Genomic DNA, 22,918 nt, shown 5'->3' on the forward strand with positions numbered 1-22,918 from the left:
GGGGGGGTGGGAGGGATTTGAACATTAATCTGATGTAGATTATACAGCTGCCTCCCTCTCTCTGTCCTTCTCACTCTTTCTCTTCCTCTCTCTCCCTTTCTTTCTTTCTTTCTTTCTTTCTTTCTATTTCTTTCCCTCCCTCTCCTTCCTGCTTCATCTCTTCAAGAAAGTGAACATAAAGTAAAAACAGAAAGAGAGAGAGAGGCAGAGAGAAAAAGCTCCCTGAAGAGGGAAGCCCCAGCAGCCAATAGCTGTTTGGATTTCACTGGCGCTGCCTTTCTTGCTTTGCTCCCAAGGAATACCTTTAATGGAATCAATTGCTTCGGTTTCTTTGTAACAAGTCCACCGGAAAGGCAGACTTATGGGCAACTGTGTGAAGTCTCCACTGAGAAACCTCTCAAAAAAGGTATGTTCCCCATCAAAGTACATTTTGCGTGTTTCGGATCCTGCTTCTTGGAATGGCTGACATGGGTAGGTGGGAAGGGGAAGGATTAAGGAAATATCTCTGCGAAGAGTTCAGTTCCCTCTGTCATCTTCTCCCTAAGAGCTGTTCATTCAAGTGCTGAACCCAGGATGTTGAATGCCATAACTTATATGTAAATGTGTGTGTGTGCATATGCACACAATTGCGTACTTGCTTTTTTGTGCAAGTGTGCATAAGTGTGTGGGCACATGTGTACATGTTTGTTTATACATCCACACATGAGTAGGTGCATATATTTGTGTGGATATGCATGTTTGCAAATTCAAGTGCATCTGTCAGGGAGTATGCATGTGAGTGTATCAAAGTATATGGTGTTTTTATGTGCATATGTCACATGCGCATGGGCGTGTAAGAGCACGTTAACTCCTTAACATATGTTCCTGTTACAGTGTATGCAAGTGAATACATGAATGAGTGAGTAAGTGTGTCAGGTATATGTGTGCACCTCCTCTGTAGGTGCGTTCACTTCCATGAACTTGTACATACATAATTTGTGCAACGTTTATGAATACATGTGAAAGGACAAAAATGTAAGGATATGTATGAGTGTGCATCCACATATATACATGTGTATGTGCATGCCTCTGTGTATGCCTGCATGTGTGTGCACTTGTTTTTAAGATCTCACAGAGGAATATATGCAAGTATGCTGGAGCTTTTGTGTGCATCCATGTACCTGTATGTGCCTCAAGTGTTTGTCTATAGGTGTGCCTGCCTTCTGAGGAATGGGCACACAGGCCCAGAGATGAGCATGAGCTTGTGAACAGCCAAGTATGTCCCCTGTATGTGTGTTCATGCCTTCTCTCATGTGTCAGCACACCCTGCGTGTACACATGTTCATGCTCACGTCTGCATGCATGTGCATATGCCATGGTTATCTGTCGCCTTTAACCCATGGGCTGCTTTATGCTTAGATCACAGAATGGTTCAGGGATGAATTAGACTCGGGAGCCAACTGCCATTAGGGGCTAAATTGAGGCAATGAGTCTCCTTGGTCATGTCATTTATCTAACTAGGGAAGGAGTTCAGCCAGTGGGTGAGAGCAGAATTCATCTGGAGGTGCTGAAATGAATAATAATTCACCAAAAAGAAAAACCCCATGTTCCTTAAAAAGGTAGGGTCATAATAGGCACTGAGAGACCATTTTTAAACTGCAGACTTACCATGCCATGAAGCAGCATCCTCAAACACAGTGCAAGAAACATCACGCACTGCCTTCTTGGACTGGAAGCAGTGTAGCCGAGTCCCCACAGTGCCAAGGAAAAGCTAATTGGCTCTCCCTCAGCAGACCTAATTAACCCATCCTTGGCACAATGTGGACATGGCATCCTTGCTTCCGAGAAGTAAGGAAGCACCTTCAGGGGCTGTACGGAGCGTTTTCGGGCACTGCTGCTGGGCACAGTCAGCTTTCAGTCTGAGCATAGTGGTCTGCAGTGAGAAGCCTCCCAGACCCAAAGCAGAGACCCTGCTGGCAGCGGAAAGGCAGAGCCACAGAGAAGCTCGTGGTGTGGACGCCATGCTGTTAGTGAGCCAGCACACGCCACAAAGCAGCTCAGTGTGCCAAGGCACAAGACGGCAGTGAAATAGCCCCTCGGGAAGAAAGCACAAATAGTGGAGGATTCATTGGTAATAAAATGGCACCTCCCTGAGAATTCAGTGTGCTGATGCCTGCAATTAAATGTTGCTGCTGTACAGAAGTTCACGGCAGGAAGGCTTCTTTAGCAGTGGAGGTTTTTTTTAATGACAGATTTACCACTTTATGGGAAAAACAGCCTAGTGCTACCTCAAATCCCACAATACGGTATACCCATGAGTTGTGCCGTCTTGCCTGGTAGTGGCAAAGCACTGCTGTGGAGGGAGGAACCCACCCGAGCAGGGCCCCACTGTTTTGTGGTGTCTGTATGCAGTGAAGGAATTCATTCCAGAGCAGTTCGTCAGCACTGAGCTGTTTCTTCTGGTCAGTGTGACCCCAAGGAAGAAGCAGAGGAGGAACTTGTGGGTCAGTCAGCTGGAAATACCTGAACTTCGCACATGTGAAAAGGTCACACTGGCTGTTTGTGAGCTGCCTCCCATGTGCATAAAATCGAACAGACTGCAGCTGCTCTTGTCTTTAATGTGGAGATGTGGCTTGTGGCGACTGTAGTTCCCAGCACGCATCGTGGCCTGGTACTCGGATCGAAATGAAACGTTGCATTCTGGGTTTTTCAGGATCTCTCTAGGGAATATCTTTGTAGTCATTTACTCCTTTGTTCCTATGAGCCACTTATAAAGATGCAATTTTCACATTAGTACAAAGGCTGGGAATGAAAGGGTTAAAGATGAGAGCAACCACAGACTGAATTACAGGATTTTGCAAAGTCCACTTTAGCCAGTTTGAAATAAGGCCCCATGGCCCATTCCTCTGAGGTGCTGAGTCCTCTCCACTCCTGCTGATTTCAGCGTAATCTGGCTTTAGTCACTATCTTGCAGGATTGGACTTTGAGCTATCATGACCTCAGGCTACTATTTAGTATAGCCCTCCTCCTCATTTCCTCAGGTGTAGGCCTTGGCAAGCAGAGGGGGAACTGCAATAAGGAAGAAAAAAAGATGGGAGACAGACTGAATTAAGCTTTGTCAGGGAGATTCTGCCAATTTCCCCCAAGCTGAAACTCCACTGCATGTTCATGTCCTGTTTTGAGACAGAGAAACCGCCTACATTATGATGGTGCCAAGCCAGGGCCACCCAGGTATGGTCAAGTGTTCTTTACTTGCAGTCAACAGGCTGCTGTAGGGGAGAAGCCTAGAGGCCTCTTGCATTTGATAAACATCCCCGCAGGGAGAGAGAGGATGGCTTTTCCATGATGCAGATCCTGCCCCTAGTGCTTTCCTTGAGCTTTGTTGACATAATTTCAAACAGAGAAGGGGACAAAAAGGGCCCCAGTGAAAAATAGTTCTCTTTTACTCAGGCCGTCTCCCTTAGCAGCTTCTCTCACTACTGTGATCCCAGCACTTGGTGTGCTGGAGACAGTAAATCTGCGTGTACATGAGAGAGGATCTTGGCATAGCCAAGCTGAGACATCCCTGGTAGCTTAGGTGGAGGAGGAAGTAATAGAAATGCTGAGTTTGAAGGCTAGCCTGAGATAGCAGGGAACCATCTCCCTTTGATCTCTGGCAAATGGCAACATAAAACAGAAAGAGTTCAGAATAACTTAAAGCAATGAAGATGGCTCAAGGGCTGGACTGAGGACTGGTTTCTGGAGCCCTTCCCATCTGCAGCGCTGCCTCAGAGCTGAGTATCTTGAGCTCAAACCTCATTCCCATCCAGTACGTTGTTGTACATACTAGTGTGTGTGTGCAGCAAAAAGCACCAGTATCACTTACACTGCTTGGCAGTCTCAACAAAGACATAAAGGTCGTAATGGCAATACATCTTGCCCTTCCAGAGTGTCTGTGTGTTGGGATCGGGCACGTTGGCAAGGGAATGTGTTGGAGTCTGCCCCATTTCTTCCTCTGCTGTGGATAAAAAGCTACTGGGCTCTCCGTCTGACATCTTTCCCCAGTTCTGCAGCCACTTTTGGGAAGCACCCTAGCTTTCTTTCCACTGTAGGACCTGGTGCACAGACCAGCCAAGTATTCCAGGAATGGCAGTGGAGGAGCTTGAGGCCCCTTGCTTATCTTGCTCCTCTCAATGCTCAGGTCAGCGTGTTGTTGCTTCTCCCACAAACAGGTGGCTGGCCTCATTGTGCCCTATATCTCTGTCAGAGCCATCTCTTATTCCTTGGCTTCATGTGTTTACAAGGAAGAGGGGGAGGGGAGGCTTTCCAGCAGTTCACTGGGAGGCAATTCAGCAGCAGGAGCAAGTGGTGCTGTAGGGCAGTTCTGTGCGAGCCCTAACTGATCCATGAGTGGTGCCAGCAGAGAGTGGAAGGGAGGGCATGTGGCATTAGATGAGGACAGAGAAGTGTCATTCCCATTACCTACCCAGCCGGTGGATCTGTGGCTTAATCCCCTTCTGGTCTGTTCTGCGTCTCTGGCAGTTATTGCATCAAACTGGTAATTTTTGTGCATATATGAAAATAACAGGGTAGGCTCCTGTTTGGTACAACTACAGTCACTTCATAATCAAGTCAAGTGGTTGGAAGGCTAAAGAGGATTTCATCTCTCATTTGGTTCTCAAAGGAGTTACACCTGGGGCACGTTTGGCCTGACAATTTGACATGTGTATTTTGTCCTTAAACTGTACAGCATCATGCCGACTCCATGACAATTAGCAGAGCCTGTGATGTGCCAGGTGTGGATTGATGCTCATCTGTTATATTTTTAAGGACAAGCTCCCCATCTGCCATGTATAATCAGGTGAAGAGTTTCCTTCTCATCTGTGATTGCAATTAGAACACTGTCGTGCGTCATCATTTCCTTTACTTCATGGTTTTCTTTTTGCGTTGTTTTGGTTTTGGTGCTTTTGCTTGATATTCACATGGCATTATACATGAGCAGATTGCCTCAAGACTGTGTTTAAAAATGTAAACTACAAACCATGTGTGCAGTACAATAACATATGGCAGGCACAGCAAATAGATGCAGTAAGTGTGGGCGAGCATGAATGGGGTGCGCATGTGGCTGGCTTCTTAGCCTGGAAAGAAGTATGTGATTAAGAGTTAATACAGAGAGTTAATATAGAGAGAGAGGCAATAGCTGTTGCCAGAGCTGCTCTCATGACCTCTAGAAACATTATCTATAGATGTGGGAGCTCATTCCTGAAGCAGAAAGTGGTGTACAGTTAATGTTTTTGTATAAAACCAAGGGTCCTGTGGGTAGGGCTGGCTTTTTATAGCTGCATGGGAATACCAGGAGAAGATGAGCCATGGAAAAGCATGTCTATATTAGGAAAGCAGTGACTTCTTATAGAATCGGATGTTGGATTCTATTCTAGAGCCCCGTTTGCTGGGCTGTGTGGACTTCTGAGAGCGGTCTGTGAAAATGCAGAGCAGACAAGGGTAGCGAGATGGTGGCTGGCGGACTCTGAGGCTGTAAGAGGCCAGAAGAGACTGATATTATAATCGAACAAGCATGTAACTAATTAGGATGGTAGTTCACTGGGAATGTGAGACAGCACCTGGATAAGCCTGCTGACACTGTAAATGATCCTCTGACAGTATTACTAAAAATCTGATGCAGGTATTTATGCACAGTTGTTAAACTGTGTTGCCTGAACATGAAGACTAACACAATCTCTCTGCCTGGTGTTCAGTTGAGGCCCCTGAATAGTTTTCCTGTGCTTGCAGACTCATATCTTTATATCTGGGTATGCTAGTCCCTTTCAGCCCACACATAAAATTATTCACTCTGGGGCTGGAAGTGGGAGGGATAGGAGATGTTCACTTTCTATCGTGGCCTTTTTGTCTGTAGCTAAAGCGATGTGTGCTGCTTTGAGAGTTTGATGCCATTTCAAAGTGAAATCCTCCATGGTGGCTAGACGTTTATCAGCCATTGAAAGCAAACTCGGTTCCTGCTGCTTCAGTACAAACCTGTAATAGATTCAAGGGGGAACCTAGACTGGAGTGATCAAGGACATGTAAGGCTAATGACTCTACTAGGCAGTCCAGTAAAACATCAGAGCAAAGACTGAGACAAATAGGGAGGTAACTTCCTCTATTGTATTGTTTACTTGCTGCTGATTGGCTGGGAAGATCCGGCATGAGGAGAAGACGTGCTATAAAGCTGTCCAGACGAGCGAGGAGGGGCCGTCGGCCTGCGAGTACCAGGGTCCACTCATGGTGCTAGCCCAGAACTGCGCCGTCATGCACAACCTGCTGGGGCCCGCATGCATCTTCCTGAGGAAGGGCTTCGCAGAAAACAGGCAGCCTGTACGTAAGTTATACCTAGCCGGGCGAAATACGCAAAGTGCAATGCACACATGCGCGGACATACAGCCACACACGTGTTCCTGTGTATATGGAACTTGGAAATCCCCCAGCCTTGCAGACTAACGTGCATATGCAGTCATATGAACTGAAGGATGTGCAGAGAAATTTGGCATCTAAATATCAGGTGAAGAATATATCACATGGGGGACAGATTTGTGCCCACTCAAACAGGCACAGACTCAAGCACACCAAAAGAAAGCAGTGTTCACATTTGATATTCCAGTGAGACATCCACATCTTGTATATGGAGGCTCAGGTTAGCACATAGGGCCGAAATATTAAAAGCCTGATTAGAATGCCTCTGGGAACTGACTGTCCCATTGAGGTGCCCAGATTTGATACTGGCCACACCTATACACAAGTGAGCACACTCTATGTGCCGAAACAAATAGCCATCTATGTTCACAGTGACATGCAAGTTTTGACACATACGTACATTTGTGTGCAATTTCAAACATATGCACTTGAACATGCTAAATATAGAGATGCGCTTCCATCTGTGCATTCATAGCAAGTAAGGTATACATTACTGTAAACTCAAAATACATACAAACGTTTCATCGCTATATTTAAATGCATATATACAGACACAATTTTATTAACATACACAGATTATACATATAAATAGATGGACATAAATGCATGTTCTTATTCACTTAAAAGACCCCTAGTGTAGACACCAGGCTTTGTGTATCCCAAAGGTAGTCCCCAGCCAGCTGAGCTGAAAGAGAATCACCCTTGGTAGCACTCATCATAGGGCTTTTATCCTCTGCAGCCTCTAACCTCAAGTGCCATTTACTGTATAACCTCTAACCTAAGGTGCCACATATTTCCTTAGGCAGTTCATTAAAGTGCGTACAGTGATATTTTCACACAAGCATACACTTATACTAGCACATAAGCAGCTATACAATCACATGTTCAAGCCAACAAGTGGATCCAAATTCCATGTAGAATGCTAGTAGCTGACAGGTGTCTGTGTCCATTTTACTCAGACTTTGAGAATCCATATCATATGGGGTTTCAGAAAGGATTGGGACATCTCTGACAACAGCCCTGCTATGGAGTGAATGTATTTGATAAACAGATGCGTTCCTTATTTTCTCTTTAGACAGCAGGACTTTGTGCATATGACAGAACACCGTGTATTAGTGTGGGAAATTTTCCTCTACCTGACTGCTTTCTAGTCACCTCTAGTTCATTCATAGGGTCTAAACTTTTTGAGCAGGTGTATGCCTTTTTCCATCTGTTCTCCTCAGAAGCCTTTAAATGATTTGGCTGATTTCTTCTTGGGCAGATGTTTTCCCATTTAATCATTTTAAGGGATCTTCCTTTGGATTTTAAAACGGCAAATCCTCTTGTGACTTTTCGTGACCCCAGTTACTACTTGGTTCAGATTTGCCAATGGGCCTGAGCTCAGAGCCCTGCACACGCAGATGCCTTAGGGTGCAAAAATAGAGCCCATGCATAAAAACCCAGGAGACTTCCTCTTGGAAACTTGGTGTGTTAATGATGCTGGCTATAAGATGGCCTTAAATGCCAATGCTGATGTGACTGGGAGGAGAGGCGGTCTGGTGGTTCCAGTAATGGAATAGGGCTCGGAAGAGCTGGGTTCTACTCCAGACACTGTTGCACACTGATGAGTAACCTTGGGTGAGTCATGATGTCCTTCTGTTCAGCAGAGATGATAATGATACTTCTGCGTCTTGAACTGTGTTCAGGAACCCGCTGGTGCTCGATAATAACTCCAGGGTTTAATGCACTCCTGCTTGCAGAAGTCCTTGAGGGGAGGTATACAAAGTGTTGTTATTGATCCTGTGCCTCTGTAATTCATTATGATATCACAGACAGGAAGGCAACAAGGCCTCCTGTCTGGTCTCAAGGGTCTGAATTGTTTTACAAATCAGTATTAATGAAAGCAGAAGAAATGGGATGACATGTTTGAAGTTACCAGATCTGTGAAGGATGAAACTGGAGCCAGAGGTCTCTGAAAGTTTCATCCAACACAGAGATGCCTCTGGGAAGGTTATGAGTGGCAAGCTGATCACTTCTCTGGCACAGCCCCTCTTTGCACAGACATAAACCAGTATGTGTCCTACTTTGCTGCATATTCCAGGCAGTCATTGTTAGCATTACCAGAGAAGCCTGTGGTTAAATAGCAAGAGCCCATCCTTATCGAACTGATTGAGGGCACAGTCTCCAGGGATCTGTGATGATACTGCAGAACCCCTGGGAGGCAAGGCAAAACACCCAGAGGTCAAGGAGAGAAGCCAAGACTCAGATGAGAAGGGAAGTTATTTCTCTGTTGTTTCCAAATTCTGAGCTATTTGGATTTGCCTGGGAGCCATGAATGGAGTTAGAAAGGGCTTTTACTAACCAGAAAGCAGTGCATTTCCATGCGTATCTCTTCTTCCTCTTGGTGCAGCCTCTGGAATTTCCTGTATTCTTTACATCCCCTCCTACAAAGAAACACAAATTGGATGTTTGAAGTTGCAGTGTTTCCTTATCATGGTGAATCTTTGTCCTGTTTTGTTTATAGATGACCTTGCTGCTGTACATTTTGTATCCTTGCCTACATGCCCAGTTTTAAAATGCTTGTTTTTGGAATTGAGTCTGGGGGGAGCTCACAGCTTCTACACTTCCTGCCTCTCTCAGGGGGAGGGGCTGTAGGGAATGTCACCGGAGCACTGGCTGTGGGAGAGCTCATGGCTACCTCTGGTTTTGCTGGGAGGGCTGTAGAGAATGGTGTAGACTTGCTGGTTGTGGAGCTAGCTTGCAGCAGTTCTAATCTCAGACATGCCCAACCAGAGTTACTGTAGTTAATATAAGAGCTGCAGAGGAACTCGTAACTGCTGCAGCACCCATCTCTACCACCTGGAGTCAATGGAAGAGAATGATGTAGGAGCTCATAGGGTCCTCTCATCCATCTGGAGGGGAATCCCTTTGAGAGGCCTCTGCTGTCCCCTCCTTTTTGGTGAGTGCCCATCTGGCCAGCAGGCATGATGGAGCAGGGCTTCCATAGAGAAGTGTAGAGGCAGCTGCTGGCCCTCTCCTTTTTGGAAGGAAGTGATGCAAAGCCTTGCTGGCTAGATGGTATTAAACATGTCATCATTTTCCTGTTTCTTCTCTCACTTTCTGGTCTCCAACCTGTCTGCACTCATGACTGCTGTTCTGACACTGCCTCCCTATAAAACAGCCAGTGTTAACCATATAATGTTCTCTCTTTGCAGGACAGAGAACTGCGACCAGAAGAAATTGAAGGTATTGCTTTATCTCTCCCCTCTCTATCTTCCTTTCTCCCTAACCAACACATACTGAATAGCCACCAGAAACTGACCATCTAGAATAAAGCAAAGGGCAGGAGCTTATTTATATCTGCCCCTAAAAAACATTTTAGGGAACAATATGGGACTACAAGCCACAGGAGAGCTGTATACACTGCAGCTCCTGCAGAAAGAGGGTAGGCTGTAGAGTAGGTGTTCTGGCTATTGAGAGCTGACAAGTACTCCAGCTCCTGAAGAAGGAGCATACTGCCTCGCATGGGAGTGTGCTGATGGGGGGGAACTGATGTACACTCCAGTGTCTCCAGGAGTGCATGTAAAGTCTAATGTGGGAAAGGTGCTGTCTGTGGGGGAGCTGGCATGCTCCAGCTGCTGCAGGACTGTAGCGAGCAGTGTGGGAGTTCTGGCTCAGTGACAGCTCAGAGACTGCAGTCTGAGCAATCTTAGCTGGAGGGAATAGTACAGTAGTACTGATTGTGGGGGGACTCATACTTCCTCTGGTCCCAGCCTCCCTGTGGGTAACTTGCACTGAGAAAAAACATCTTCTTGGGGATCATGTCTCAGAGCCTAGTACCCTGACAAGCTCCTGACTCTTTGTGGAGATGCCCTGGGAAATCCACCTAACGCCATCGCTGACAGCATTGTCCTTGTTGGATTCACTCTCACAGAACTACGAGAAGCCTTCAAGGAGTTTGATAAAGACAAGGATGGGTTTATTAACTGCAGGGACCTGGGGAACTGCATGCGCACCATGGGCTACATGCCTACTGAGATGGAGCTCATAGAGCTTTCCCAGCAGATCAATATGAACCGTGAGTAATATCCACCCACTGGCATGTTCCCTGTCACTTCAGTGGTTTCTGCCTCCATGCTTTCATCTCTCCCTGACAGTCTCTTGTTCTCATCTGTTCTGTGGTTCTTCTTTACTCTTTCTTTGTTCTTTTGTCTGCCTGCCTGTCTGTCATCCTGTTGCTCTGTTAGTCCATCTGTCTAGCTGTCTATTCTAGGTCCATCAGTCAATTTACTTTTCTCCAGGCTACCAGCCTTTCTGGTTGGTGTATAGGAGGAACATGTGGAAGGGGATGCCATTTGGATCTGCATAGTCAAGTGTTGCTCTCAGCATGTCGGTGATGAATGTTGTTTTATTAGACCTGGTATCTAGAAGGTGTCGGGCTTGGAGGTCTGTGCTGAGAAGGGAGGCTGGGTCATGATTACAGAAAGATCCTTTGGGGTTAGTGTAGTGATGTGTGCAGGAGCAGTGTGCTGGGGTGTTTTTTTGGGTGTTGCCATGCGCAGAGGAGTTAACTTAGAGGTGGGGGTGGTGCTGGGTTGCAAAGCAGCCCTCCTTCCACCTACTATCAGATGAATCAGTTCTAGTGGAATAATGGGGGAATGTGTTTGCAAACAGACCTGGGATTCGCAGTGGCTTTATTTGTGTTCTTTTTTTTCTCCATCAGTTCTTTTTCCATACTCTGGCCTGTGGCAGTGCTGTACAATGCCCACATTCACATGTACACAGGAGTATTCACTGTATTTTCTGTTGTGCTCTCTGGTCTTCAAAGTGTTAGTCATCCATTCAGGGAAGAGAAGCGGTACCATGTGATTTAAATGACCAGTCATGCATAACAAAGAGCTGATAATCCTGGTGCTCCATTCCCAGTCAGTCCACAGGCTGTCCTTAACTCAGCCAGGTGGTCTGATGGACAGGTAGGCATTCTAGAAAGTTCCCTCTGATTTGCAGATAGGACACCAACAGGAAGAAGGCTGCATCTTTTGAATAAATGGTTTTGATGGAATGGTGCATCATCCCAGGGGGTGTATTCTGTCCCCTCCTTTAACAAGGTGCAGGGCCATACAGGAAGAACTCCCTTAGTGCTTGTATGGCACAAAGTTGCCATACTCTGCATCCCTGCAAGTCCTAGCGTAAGGAGCAGCCCCATAGTGCAGGCTACCCCAAGGATTTGGGGCTGTTCTGCTCCTCATAGGCAGCCTAGAATGGAGAAGCTGGAGCCAATTCAGCCCAGCCCAGAGTCCGGAAAGTGCAAAGATGCAATAAAGCCACCTTTGCTTAACTTCCCCCTTGCCTGCACTGTCAGTACTGCCCCTCCTGGAGAAGCAGACCCTCTGCCTCCAACGTGTGGCCACTATCCAGTGGAAGGTGTAGGTGGGGTGTTACCCTGAGCACTTTGGCATCACTAAATTAGAAGCATCTATTAATGTCTGATATGCAAACTTTCCTCTTGTCCCAAGAGGGTGGCCATGTGGATTTTGAAGACTTTGTGGAGCTCATGGGACCAAAGCTTCTGGCAGAAACTGCAGATATGATTGGTGTGAAGGAACTACGTGATGCCTTCAGAGAGGTGAGTACCACGTTCTGGGTGACCCTTTGAATGAGGTAAGTGCTCTGTCCTGGGCCACCTCTCCTCACAGGTAAGCCTCTGCCTCTGGACAAGCTCTTCCAAAAGGTGAGCACTCCCCTTCTCTGACACAAAGATTGGAGAGAGGGTATGGGCAAAAGCAGGAAAGAGAAGACCCAGTGGGGAGGAAGAGGAGAGAGCAAATATAGCAAGGAAGGAGATATGAGAAAAAAAATCCAAACATGGAAGAAGGAAAACACAAGGAGAGAAACAGGGAACAAAGTGTCCAGAAGGGGAAAAGAGGGAAGATGGGATGTGTGGACTCCCTGAAGAGAGGGGATGACATGAACCAGAGCAGAAGAAAGAGGCCAAGGAAGGAGAAGAGAGAGCCAAGAGGGACAGTAGGGACCTCCAGGAGGAATTGATACCTCAAGTAGGGGAAGACACAGGGTCCAGTCTGGAACCTCTGGCTGCTGAAAAAGGTAAGACAGGCTTCACTCCAGTTGACTGTTCCTCCTGCTGGCATGTGTTGTGTCCCTGCAGTTTGACACCAATGGTGATGGAGAGATCAGCACTAGTGAGCTTCGGGAGGCTATGAAAAAGCTGTTGGGGCAGCAGGTGGGCCATCGAGATATTGAGGAGATCATCCGGGATGTGGACCTGAATGGAGATGGGCATGTTGATTTTGAAGGTGAGAGGGAACGCACCCCTGCCCCCTTCACTGAGATGTGGCAGGTTTTCAGCTCAGCAGCTGGCTCATAGCCCTGCTCCAGGAATGGAGAACAGGAAAAGATCAGCATGGGGGCAGCATGACTTCTGCTTAGTATTCCCAGCTTCCTCTTTGGGGCCCAGATATCTGTCCTGTAGGCTACAGGGAGAGAGGCAGCTGGCTATGAATCTCCTGGGGTTTCCCCTGGGTGGGTGAGGAGACTGGAGGAGAGATAGCTAAGATCAGAAATCCTTGGATTGTGAGGTTTGTCTGTAGAGATTTTCTCACTGTTTATCAGTGTCAAGCATGGATCTTGAGCTATGAGAGATTGCCCCTGTGAGAGAAGCATCCACTGCGTGGCATGTGTAGCACCAGACATCTCTTGATGGGCCATTTCTGTTTCCTCTTTGACCATTTAAAAGGGCCTGGGTTTCATATTCTCTTTGCCTAGCTAGGTTTGCTATTTCCCTTGCTGCAGCTGTGGATCATGATATTTGGGTTTTATATACGTTTTTATTTTACATATTTCTCCTGGAAGACAGTCCCTTGTTAGACTCATTTGCTGACTCATCATATATACATGACCTAGTGGCTCTATGTGTGTCTCACTGAGGGATCCCAATTTGAATCCAGACTTGGACTTTCATTCTCCGTGCAGGAAGGAGCTGGGAATAGTGAGCAAGTGTTATACTACTGCCTGTTACTTCATGGCAGCCTCAGCTTTCATTTAGGAGTGCTGTTAAAGGTTCTTGTAATGGAGTTCAGACTTCAGTCAGGGAAGAGACTAGTGATCAGACATGCAAAGCAGTTAGGGGATAGGTTTATGAACAAGATTTGGGTTGGGGAAGGTATTTAAAAGGGTGGCAAGCTGTTTCCTAGTATTTTAAAGCATCTCTTAGGAAAGTGGTTCCCAAACTAGTCTGCACTTGGTGGTGATGCAGAGGCCTGACAGGTCATAAGGCATTTGCACTACTTGTTTCCAGCTACTAAATTGCATCAGACAGCTACAACTCATAGAAATACCATCCTGATATTATTTTTCCGTGTGAGCAATTGCTGTGGTTGCCCAAGGGCAACTTCATGATTAAAAGAAATATGTCCAGGAGACAGTTTCTAAATTAAGATTAAATCCATCTTATTAAGACCTTGAATACATGTCTCAAAAGTAAACTGGCCTGTTTTTTTTCATTCCTAGGCAAATTGAGTGCAAAATTAAAATGTGTTCAGATCGAGTAGCATTTTACATTCCATTTCCATAGAAGTAATTGATTCCTCAAACAATATGTGGTAGAGAAACAGGCCAAGGACCTCCCTGAAGTTCAAATGTATCCTGAAGACTGCAGCATCTATCAAACAAATTGTTTCCACAGAAAGTCAAGTATCTCCTCAAGCTGCAGTACTCCCATGTATTTAGTGCTTCCCTAACATGGCAATATCTCACTGAAACCGCAGCATGTTCCCAAAACTGCTATAACTCTATAAATCAATGGTTCCCTAAGCAGCCTTCTCTTCCTGAAATTATGGTGGAGTCTGAGAAGATGCTATCTGTTATACTGTCTACTAAAGAGTTTATTGAGAAAATAAGCTATCACATAGTTTTAGGGCAGGAGTCCCAGCTGATAAACTGCCCTGGCTAGTGAGATCTTGTAACCCTAGCAGTTTGGTAGGAATCAAGGTCTATTTTGTGTTAACTCTCCAGAGTCAGCAAAGAAGCAAAGCAGATCTGGGGAGTGTGGGTGCAGCTTTCTAGCCTTTCCTTATTCCACTGCCATCACAGTTTCTCAGGATAAGAAGAAGCAGGGCAAGGGGGATTGATGCATTAGTTGCTCGGCTTCAGGCTCTCTGATTTTTCATTGGCTGCAGAGTTTGTTCGGATGATGTCCCGTTGAAGGTTATTCTCAGCTGAAGAAGGAACCAGCACCTTACAGAGGGCAGAAGAGGACCTAAGTGGAGCATCTAGCCCCGATGTTGCCACACAAAGGTTAACAGGCTGGCTGCATTTGAGACAGTGCAAGGCAACCCGCCTCTCCTCCCCTAAAGTGGTCCCCACGTCCTTCCGCCCTTTCACACTGTGAAAGACTCGCAACCTCCTACAACTGGAAGCGTTCCTCAGAGATGACGACTGCCGGAAGCTGCAGAGCCAGGACTCGCCACGATGCTGGGACATTTGCAACTTTAGACACCTCCTCCCCTGCTTTTTAATCACCTGCCAACTGCTGCAAAGCAAGCGAAAGAGAGACCGTATCAGATGGGTGGACAAGAGTTAAGCCCTCTGGGATCGGTGGTGGCAGCAGGGTGTGCTGTGCACCTCTTGGTTTCCCTTGGTGACCCATGTCTGTTTTTGTGGTCTGTGTGTGTCTATCTGTCTGTGTGGAGTTATTTATGCCCCCGGTAAATTCTCCTGTCTCCTTTTGGTTATATTTACTAAGAGCAAATACAAATATACATTTGGGAAAAACAGAAAAGAGATAAATATGCAAGCTGAAGCTGTGTGAAGTCCTGAGGTTTCTGTGGGAGGCAGGGGGCAGGCTGGGGGTGGGAAAACAGCTGACAGATCCACTCTGGGCCTGTGGTGTAGTCAGAGGGCGAGCTGGGGCTTGCAGGAGGCTGCTGTTTTGCCTGTGCGCCAGCCCCCATCCCTCTAGCTCCGGCACAGAAATAGGTGCTGAGCATGCACCAGGTGGCAAGGGGTCACAGGCTGGGATATAAGGTCTCTCCAGGGGCACTAGTATCTGGGACTGTGAGGGGAAGCTGTCTGATTGGCACCTTGCCATAGTGCCCTGCCTCCTGGTATGAAGCAGCCAATCAGGCAGTGCCCTCCTTCCCCATCCCTCTGGCCTGGGGTTGCTGACGGGAAGAGAGGGCAGGGTCAGGTGGCTCCCTGCCCTGTCTCTTGGGAGGGACAGGGAGGGCTACTTCATGTCCCCTCCATGCAATACCCTGCCCAGGGAAGGGCAGAGGGTGACAGCCCCTGGAGCTGCCCCCTGCTAGTGCAGCAGACAAGGAGTCCCCCTGTCTGCCCCCCAGCCCACCAGGACAGGGGAGAAGAGGACCCCATACCAGCATTCTGGCCTGGAGGGTGGCGAAGAGCCAGGAACTGCAATGCAGAGCAGAGTTGAGTCTGGGGCACTGGGGAACAGGGGCAGGATTGCAGGGGTGAGGAGGCAGTGTCAGGGCAAAGCAGAGGGGGCTGGGTGATGAGGGAGGTTAGTTGTTTTGAAGGGAGAGACATGGGGGTGGTGACACCCTCCCCCAACTTTTTTACTCACTTCAAACTGAGGACCAGGTATTTGTGCAGCCAGAGGCCTCATGTCCACGGTGCAGCTCTGGAACTCAGTGGAATTGCAGCAGGCGGCCGGACGGCCACGGGGGATCCAGAAGCCTCATGGCCATTTGTCCCTTGTCTTGAGGAAGCGAACCCGAGAGTAGAGTGTGCAGCTCTATAGTCCAGACTGTAACAGCAGCCCCAGGCCCTGCCTGCCCCACTCCTGTACTATCAGGTTCATTGTCCCCTCCCGTCTCCCTCCTTCTCTTCCTCCCTTGGACTGTCCTGTTCCCCACTGTCCCTGACTAGGCAGATGCTGGGGCTGCCCCATTTCTCAAGGCTGTCACTCTTAATAGCTCACTGGACCTAGTTCCCCCTGTTGCTGAAGGAGCACATCTCCCTTTCTTTGGCATCCTGGGGCTATTCTCTTCTCCCCAGCTGTCCATCTTTCCAGGACCAGGCCTCAGGCCTGCTTCACCTGCTGCTGTTTTGTCTCTTCCCCCCAAAACTCTCCAGTTACAAAATTCTGTCTGCCCTAAAGAATGATTTTTCCCCCTGCTGCAGCCAGCATGCCTGCAGCAATGAACAATGTCTAGCAGCAGGAAAGCCACATTATGCCTTATAAGTTACAGCCTGGGGAATTATGCACCTGTGCAATTTTACACACAAAACATATGACCCTGCATAACTGCATAATTTTGCATAATTTAAGACAGGTGGGCTCTGTGCCTCCACCTCTGTGGGGCTCCTAGCACTCCAGCTGGGAGCCCCATGTGGAAGCACCAAGCAAGAGCACGTGGTGGTGCATGACTAGACAGCTGGTGAGTGGGGAGGAAAACTCCTGCCCGCAGTACGGGGCTTATGGCACTGCAGGTGGGAGCCATGTGTTATGGGGCCGGATAGGCTCCATGCCTCCATGTGGGGCTTCCAAGCACTCCAGTAGAAAGCCACACGTGGAGGCACAGAGCCCGCCTGGCCCCATGGCACACAACTCTGGGCCTCCATGTGTGGCTTCCCGCTGGACTACTAGAAGCCCCACTTGGAGGCAAAGAGCCCACCTGGCATGATGGCGTGTGGCTCCTGCCTGCAGTGCCATGAGCCCCATGTGCTGGCATGGAGCCCACCTGGTCTGATATGAAGGTGCATGCCAGCGGGCCAGGCCAGGTCCATGCCCCCATGTGTAGCCCCTGGGACACTGCCTGCTGCAACCATGAATGCCCCAAGGGCCTGCTGCTTGCTGCTGCCACCAGCAGTACACCAATGGGGGGAAGGGGTGCCACAAACCCCACACCTACCCAGATGGGGGTTTTGGCACTGATATTAAGGTTGTAAGATGAAATGTAAAAAAAAGTAATTAATTTTGCATAATTTTGAATGTTCTGTGCATAATTCCCTGGGGCGTAATAAGTATGCATGTGAAGTTGTTTGTACAGGATTATGTATGGGGAAGGACTTGTCTGTAGATAGTTTAAGGAATGTAGGTAGGGAGTGACATGCTGGAAGAGCAAGTTTAGGTGTGTGTGGGTGTATGCATGAAAGCAGCATGAGTGTAAGTGATACAAAGAGGAACATACATAAGCTCATAGGAGATGACGGGAAGGTGCGTCTGACTGCATGCAAGCAAGAGCATAGGCCCATAATATGTGAGGGCCATGCAGATGCCACAGTGATGAGCACAATCAAGAACCCAAGCTATGTATGTGCACATGGTGTGAGGGAAGGTGTACATGCACATGGCATATGCATGTGCCAAGAATATGTGTATGCACCGGAGGGACTGTGGGAGTAAGTGTGCCTGCACGTGGCATGGTGAGTGACATGGTTTTGGGGGTGGGGGTTGGGAAAGAGCCAGTATGCACATGCCTTGAGAATAGATGGGCAAAGCGGCAGCAGTAACTGTTTCTTTGGCTGCCTGCTCCTGCACTGAGCAGCAACATCCCTATGCCTGCACCAACAGATGGTGGGATGTTTTCTTAATTTCTTTAAAAACAAACCATGTGTGATGTCCATATTGCACAGGATTCCCCACAATGCACCATCCCAGCCACAAGGCACATATCTGCTTACTGCTATTGCTGCTGCTGGGTGGGAGTTTACAAATAAACACTGACCCCTGGCACAGCCCTGCCAAACCAGCAGCCAGCACATCATGAGCACACACTACCTGCGTGGCTGGGAGCCACTGACAGACAGATTGAGGAGCTGCTTCTTTCTGGTGACAAGGGAGACCCACAACCATTTTCATTGTGGGGAGAAAATTTAAGTAATTTGTGTGTCACTTGGGAAAGTCAGGTCTGGCTCTTGCTGGGTGGAGATGTTGGGATGTACACACTGTGCCATTGTGCTAGCCACATCATTGCAGACTAGGGTAGGAGAGTCTGGGTGTCAAAGAGTATGGATGTCCTGGTGTAGAGCTGTGTTGGATGGAGAAACTACTTGGGCTACACTGGACCTGGAAGCCCAGGAATATCTATTGAGGAAAGGCTCAGCATCCCCCCCAAAAGTGCAGCATCTCATCCTCATGATAGGAACAGGTTGGAGAGGACAGCTCTGCAAATGTGCAATGACGACTTCTGCTTCTTGCTGAAGCTTTTCCCCCCCTTCCCTCTTTCTGAAAAACCTGGCTTTATTCGCATGCATAATCTCAAATAATCCCAGGGATTTTGTGATTTTCTTGTGCAGATGGGGGGCAGGGATTAAACCTTCATCCTAATAATCTCATTCTCCAGATAATCCCTTTGCTTTCATCTCCCAGTCAGCCCTGGGAAGGCCTCCAAATAGCCCTGCAAGACAATATGGAACAAGCAAGGCTCCATCTGTCTCCTTTCTCTGTTAGGGTCTCTCTGCTAGTCAGGATAAGACCCACATCCTCAGACTGCTATCTCCAAACATCTGTCTGTAGTTTAGCACAACTGCAGCTCCTCTAGATGCCCCTAGTCTGATCTCTGCTGTCACCAAAAGCCCTGATTCTCCTTCCCAAAGGGACTGTGTTCCCCACCTTCCAGGCACCCTGAGTTCCCATCATTCCTAGAGATGCATTCTGGCTCTGCTCAGCCTCTGCAGCGAATGCTTGGGGTCCCCACCAGCCCTGCCCTCCTCTCAAGTGATGGGAGGTTTTACCTGTGCAAGATACACACAGGTGTGACTCCTAATGGAACAATGTCAGCTCAACTGCTGGGGAACAGGGACAGCTCAAGGGACTGGAAAGACAATACTGAAATCCAGTGTAAATACATCCTGCATCAAAAGAGGTGGACAGCTGTGGATCAGTAAAAGGATATAGAGCCTTTCATGTCTGTGGCACAAGTTCATGTCTAACATGCTAGTGACTGAGTTGTTATCATGGACAGGTAGATGTCCAGTGACCTGAGCAGGTCCCCCTTGTCCCCCCCAGGAGAGCCACAGAAGCAACAAGCCTGATGGGCCAGGGGTGTGAACCCCTGAATTGGAATGTGAATCAGTGAATACTCACCAAGTTGTCTGGCACAAGGAAAGATACTCTAACTATGGAGGGCAGGGGGGAGAGGAGGGAGCAGCACACCACCTTTACTTTTCCCCTGTTCACAGCAGGGCTTGGTAACCCTCTGTAAGACAGATGTACCATAGAATTCACAAGAAGAAAGTTTATAAAAGGCTACTAGTCTCCAAAGCCCCTCCAGCACTGCCCATCCGGCACCCATGCTCACACACATACACCCCACCCCCCAACAGGAGGGAAGGAATGCCAAGGCCTATGTCCCCATTAGAAGCGAGAGACAATGGGCCAGGTTGTTGGGCAGCTGGTGAGCTAGGCCCTGGGATTAGATTTACCGAAGTTCTTAGGCCCCAGCTGCTGCCAAACTGCCCCTTCAGGTTGCCATATCCAAAAGTTAGAACCTCAAAGCCCCTGCTCACTTGCTGCCTGGCTCCGCAAGCGCCCAAGTTTGTGCTAGGAAGTTCCCAGGGCTGCAAATGTTTTCTGAGCATCCCCAGAATTGCCGGGATCAGGGCTGTCTGATTTCTTGGTGGTTGGGGGCCACACACCTGATGGGCCGCATCACCACAAACTATTGGATCCCTGGCCCATGTGAGCGCTCCCCTTGCTGCACCCCCCCTGTCCTGCTGCACCATGTGTACACATCCTGTTTCCTCTTCCCTTGCTGTGCAGCACAGGTACCCTGCATGGCAGGCTCCCTGAGGCTGTGCCATGCCATCCTGCCCTGATCCCTGGGGCAAGGGCAGGAAGCAGAAACCAAAGGAAGGGGAACTGAAGAGCCTCTAGCCGCTGATTCTGCTGCTGCTACAGCCAGAGCAAGGGCAGAAGTGGTGGCTGGCTGGGAGCCTGGAACCTGTAAACTGACCCCTCACAGGCTGCATGTGATCTGCTGGCCACCTGTTGGACAGCCCTGGCTTAGGCCTTGACAGTGTTGAGCAGCTTGCTACTCATTTGAGGTCTGGAGCTCTGTTTAATAATGAATAAAGGACTCCCCTGCCTCTCTCACCTGCAGGCCTGGTCAGTAGGCCCTCAGAACACACCCATCAGTCCTGGTGTGCACAAACGTGGCCAGAGGAGACTGTTCTTACCTCGACCAGGTAGCCAACACTTAAAACACCCACCTCAAGAGTCTGACCACTCCCATGTCATGTTCTTATACTCTGCTTAAAATAAAGACTTTGCACACCACACTGCTGTGCAGACACCCATGCTACCCAGGTATCAGGAGCATTTGAATCATGGAAGTACAGAGCCCCGCACAAGCTAGGCTACACTGCTGAGAAGCATGCAGTCTGGACAGTCTAAGAGTCTTCCTGAGGGGCAGGACTCAGGACACGCCCCTGCCATCAGGATTTCCTATTGGCTTTCTTAGGCAGCTTCTCTTTCAGCATGATCTCCATATTTGGTGTGTAATGCTTTCCATGCATTACATAGGGAACCTGAACCCTTAACTGGAGGCAGAGGCACCACTAGTGACTGAACACATAAGATACGCTGAAGCCCTCCTGTGAATCTAGCCCTACAGTCCCAGAGAATCCCCTCCAAGTCCCTACAGTGATCCTGCTTTGCATTAACACCTGTGCAGCACGGAGCAACACACAACAGCTCTGAACAGCAGGGGAATGTTTCCCAGCTACAGCCTACGGGGTCGGGTTGCCCCACACAAACCTGATTGCTTCAAGATTAGTGTAAAAGAATGCCCTGCATTCATCCTTCACCCTTCTCTCAAGTCCGTTGTGGCTGAGCAACATCTGTCCATCCACATCCCTCACCTGTGATGGCAAGTGCAGGCACTTCTGATCCTCATTAGTAACATGACAAAAACATGCCAATGGCATCATCCTGCCCAGGAACCCAAGGCACTTTCCAAACAACAGATGTGCAGCACCACCAGCATGCCACCAGGAGGAAGGAAGTCCATCAAGGAATGCAGATGCTAGGAGATAATCTAGCATCCATGAAGAGTGGAAAGGAGCTATATTTTGCAGGTCCCATAATCTGAAGTCCTCCCCGCAAGGATTGGAAGACAGCTTCTCCCTTGGCAAGATGGTAGGACTGAGTTGATTCTCTAGGGCTTTGAAGTCATGAACAGACTACTATCATCTTGGTGCTTATCCCCCCACAAACAACTCCTGCCTCTTCACAGCACTGACTCAGACTGGCTCTCCCCTTAGCCATTTCATTTCCCTTTCCTGACCGACTCATTGCAGTAACTTATGGCACACAAGGAGTTTAAGTGCTTAACTGCTCCACTACTGACCTAAGATCCTCAGAGTTTAAATGGAGAAATCTTAAGGGATTAGCAGGGATCCCCTGTAATCAGTACTAAAGAGCCTCCCCTGCCCTTCTAACCTGATGGCATTGTTCCAGGCAAGGCTGCTTTCACTCTCTTGCTAACTGAATTAAGGGGACACCTGGTAGCTCACAAGCACAGCAGAGAGATGGAGATTGGAGTGGATTTGATCAGCTACCTCCAGGCTCTGGGACAGTCTGAGCCACAGGGTGATGGCATCTAAAGAAATTTGTCCCATTAAGATTGCAAAGGCCTGTCACGAGAGTGGGCAGGGGTCCAGCACTGGGGTGTTTAATCTGTTCTCAGGGTATCACTGACAGGGCTCTTCATGCATTTTTCCATGTGAATATGCCAAGGTGTTAGCTATCATATTGACAGTCCCAGCTCACAGGCACACACTAATGTGAAATAATTCATGTACCAGATCCCCACCAGAGAGACAGAGGTACTGTCTGCAGTTTGCATGTTACCACAGATAAGGCTGATACCCAGTGAGCCTCCACCAGCCCAGCTATGGGATTCAAACTCAGCCCAGCTTCTGTCTGTACCAGTCACATTTAACACTAGAAAATCCTAGTGTAAGATCATGGCTGGAACAAACAGAGCCAAACTGGCAAAACAGAAGCCAGTTCTTTCCAAGGTTCATCCCTTAATGCCACAAGTGCACAGGGGCAGCTGACTTCCTCTCTCTCTAGGGCTGTGGAAACATGAATTTAGTGAGTGAGCACTGAAATCTACACTGGAGCAGTGAGGGTGATAGGCACCCAGGGGAAATGGAAAAGCCTGGGAGTTATGGAGAGTTAATTCCTCCCCAAACTGAAAGAAAAACAGGGAATTCAGTTAACTTAATGTGAAAAGCCCCTAGCAGCTATGATCTCAGCTACTTTCAAGGGCTCCAATTATCATTGGCACTGAAGCACAGAGGTGCTGTTTTCTCTGTGGCTTGCCTGGACAGGCCCCATCACTGTTTCATGCAACTTCACTCCCATAGGCAACACCACCCTTAGGGGAGGGCAAACCAGGTGACTGCCCAGGGATCCACACTTTAGGGGCCCCCAAAATTTTGAACTTACAATGAAACTAGAATATAGCTCAGTGTTAAAAAACTCTTTATTTATATTATCAATATTGTATTAAGATACTTTCAC

The 22,918-nt window shown here is 48.2% G+C and overlaps 1 protein-coding gene across 3 annotated transcripts; it reads left to right on the forward strand.

The window, feature by feature from the left end:
• Positions 1-69: 69 nt before the first annotated feature.
• Positions 70-15,223, forward strand: CABP1 (calcium binding protein 1). 3 transcript variants are annotated; one of them, XM_019506806.1, is made up of 7 exons: positions 70-406; positions 6,154-6,330; positions 9,621-9,651; positions 10,340-10,483; positions 11,925-12,031; positions 12,572-12,719; positions 14,601-15,223. In XM_019506806.1, exons 1-7 carry the CDS (start codon positions 362-364, stop codon positions 14,624-14,626), a joined length of 678 nt encoding a protein of 225 aa, XP_019362351.1. In that variant the 5' UTR covers positions 70-361; the 3' UTR covers positions 14,627-15,223. The 3 variants fall into 3 exon arrangements, with proteins under 3 accessions (XP_019362351.1, XP_019362350.1, XP_019362352.1); XM_019506805.1 differs by having other exon boundaries at positions 73-406; positions 11,922-12,031; XM_019506807.1 differs by lacking the exon at positions 6,154-6,330 and having other exon boundaries at positions 78-406; positions 11,922-12,031.
• The last annotated feature ends 7,695 nt before the right edge of the window (positions 15,224-22,918 follow it).

Source organism: Gavialis gangeticus, unplaced genomic scaffold (genome assembly GCF_001723915.1).
Source record: "Gavialis gangeticus isolate Ggan-Ray unplaced genomic scaffold, GavGan_comp1, whole genome shotgun sequence".
NCBI classification, from domain to species: Eukaryota; Metazoa; Chordata; order Crocodylia; family Gavialidae; genus Gavialis; species Gavialis gangeticus.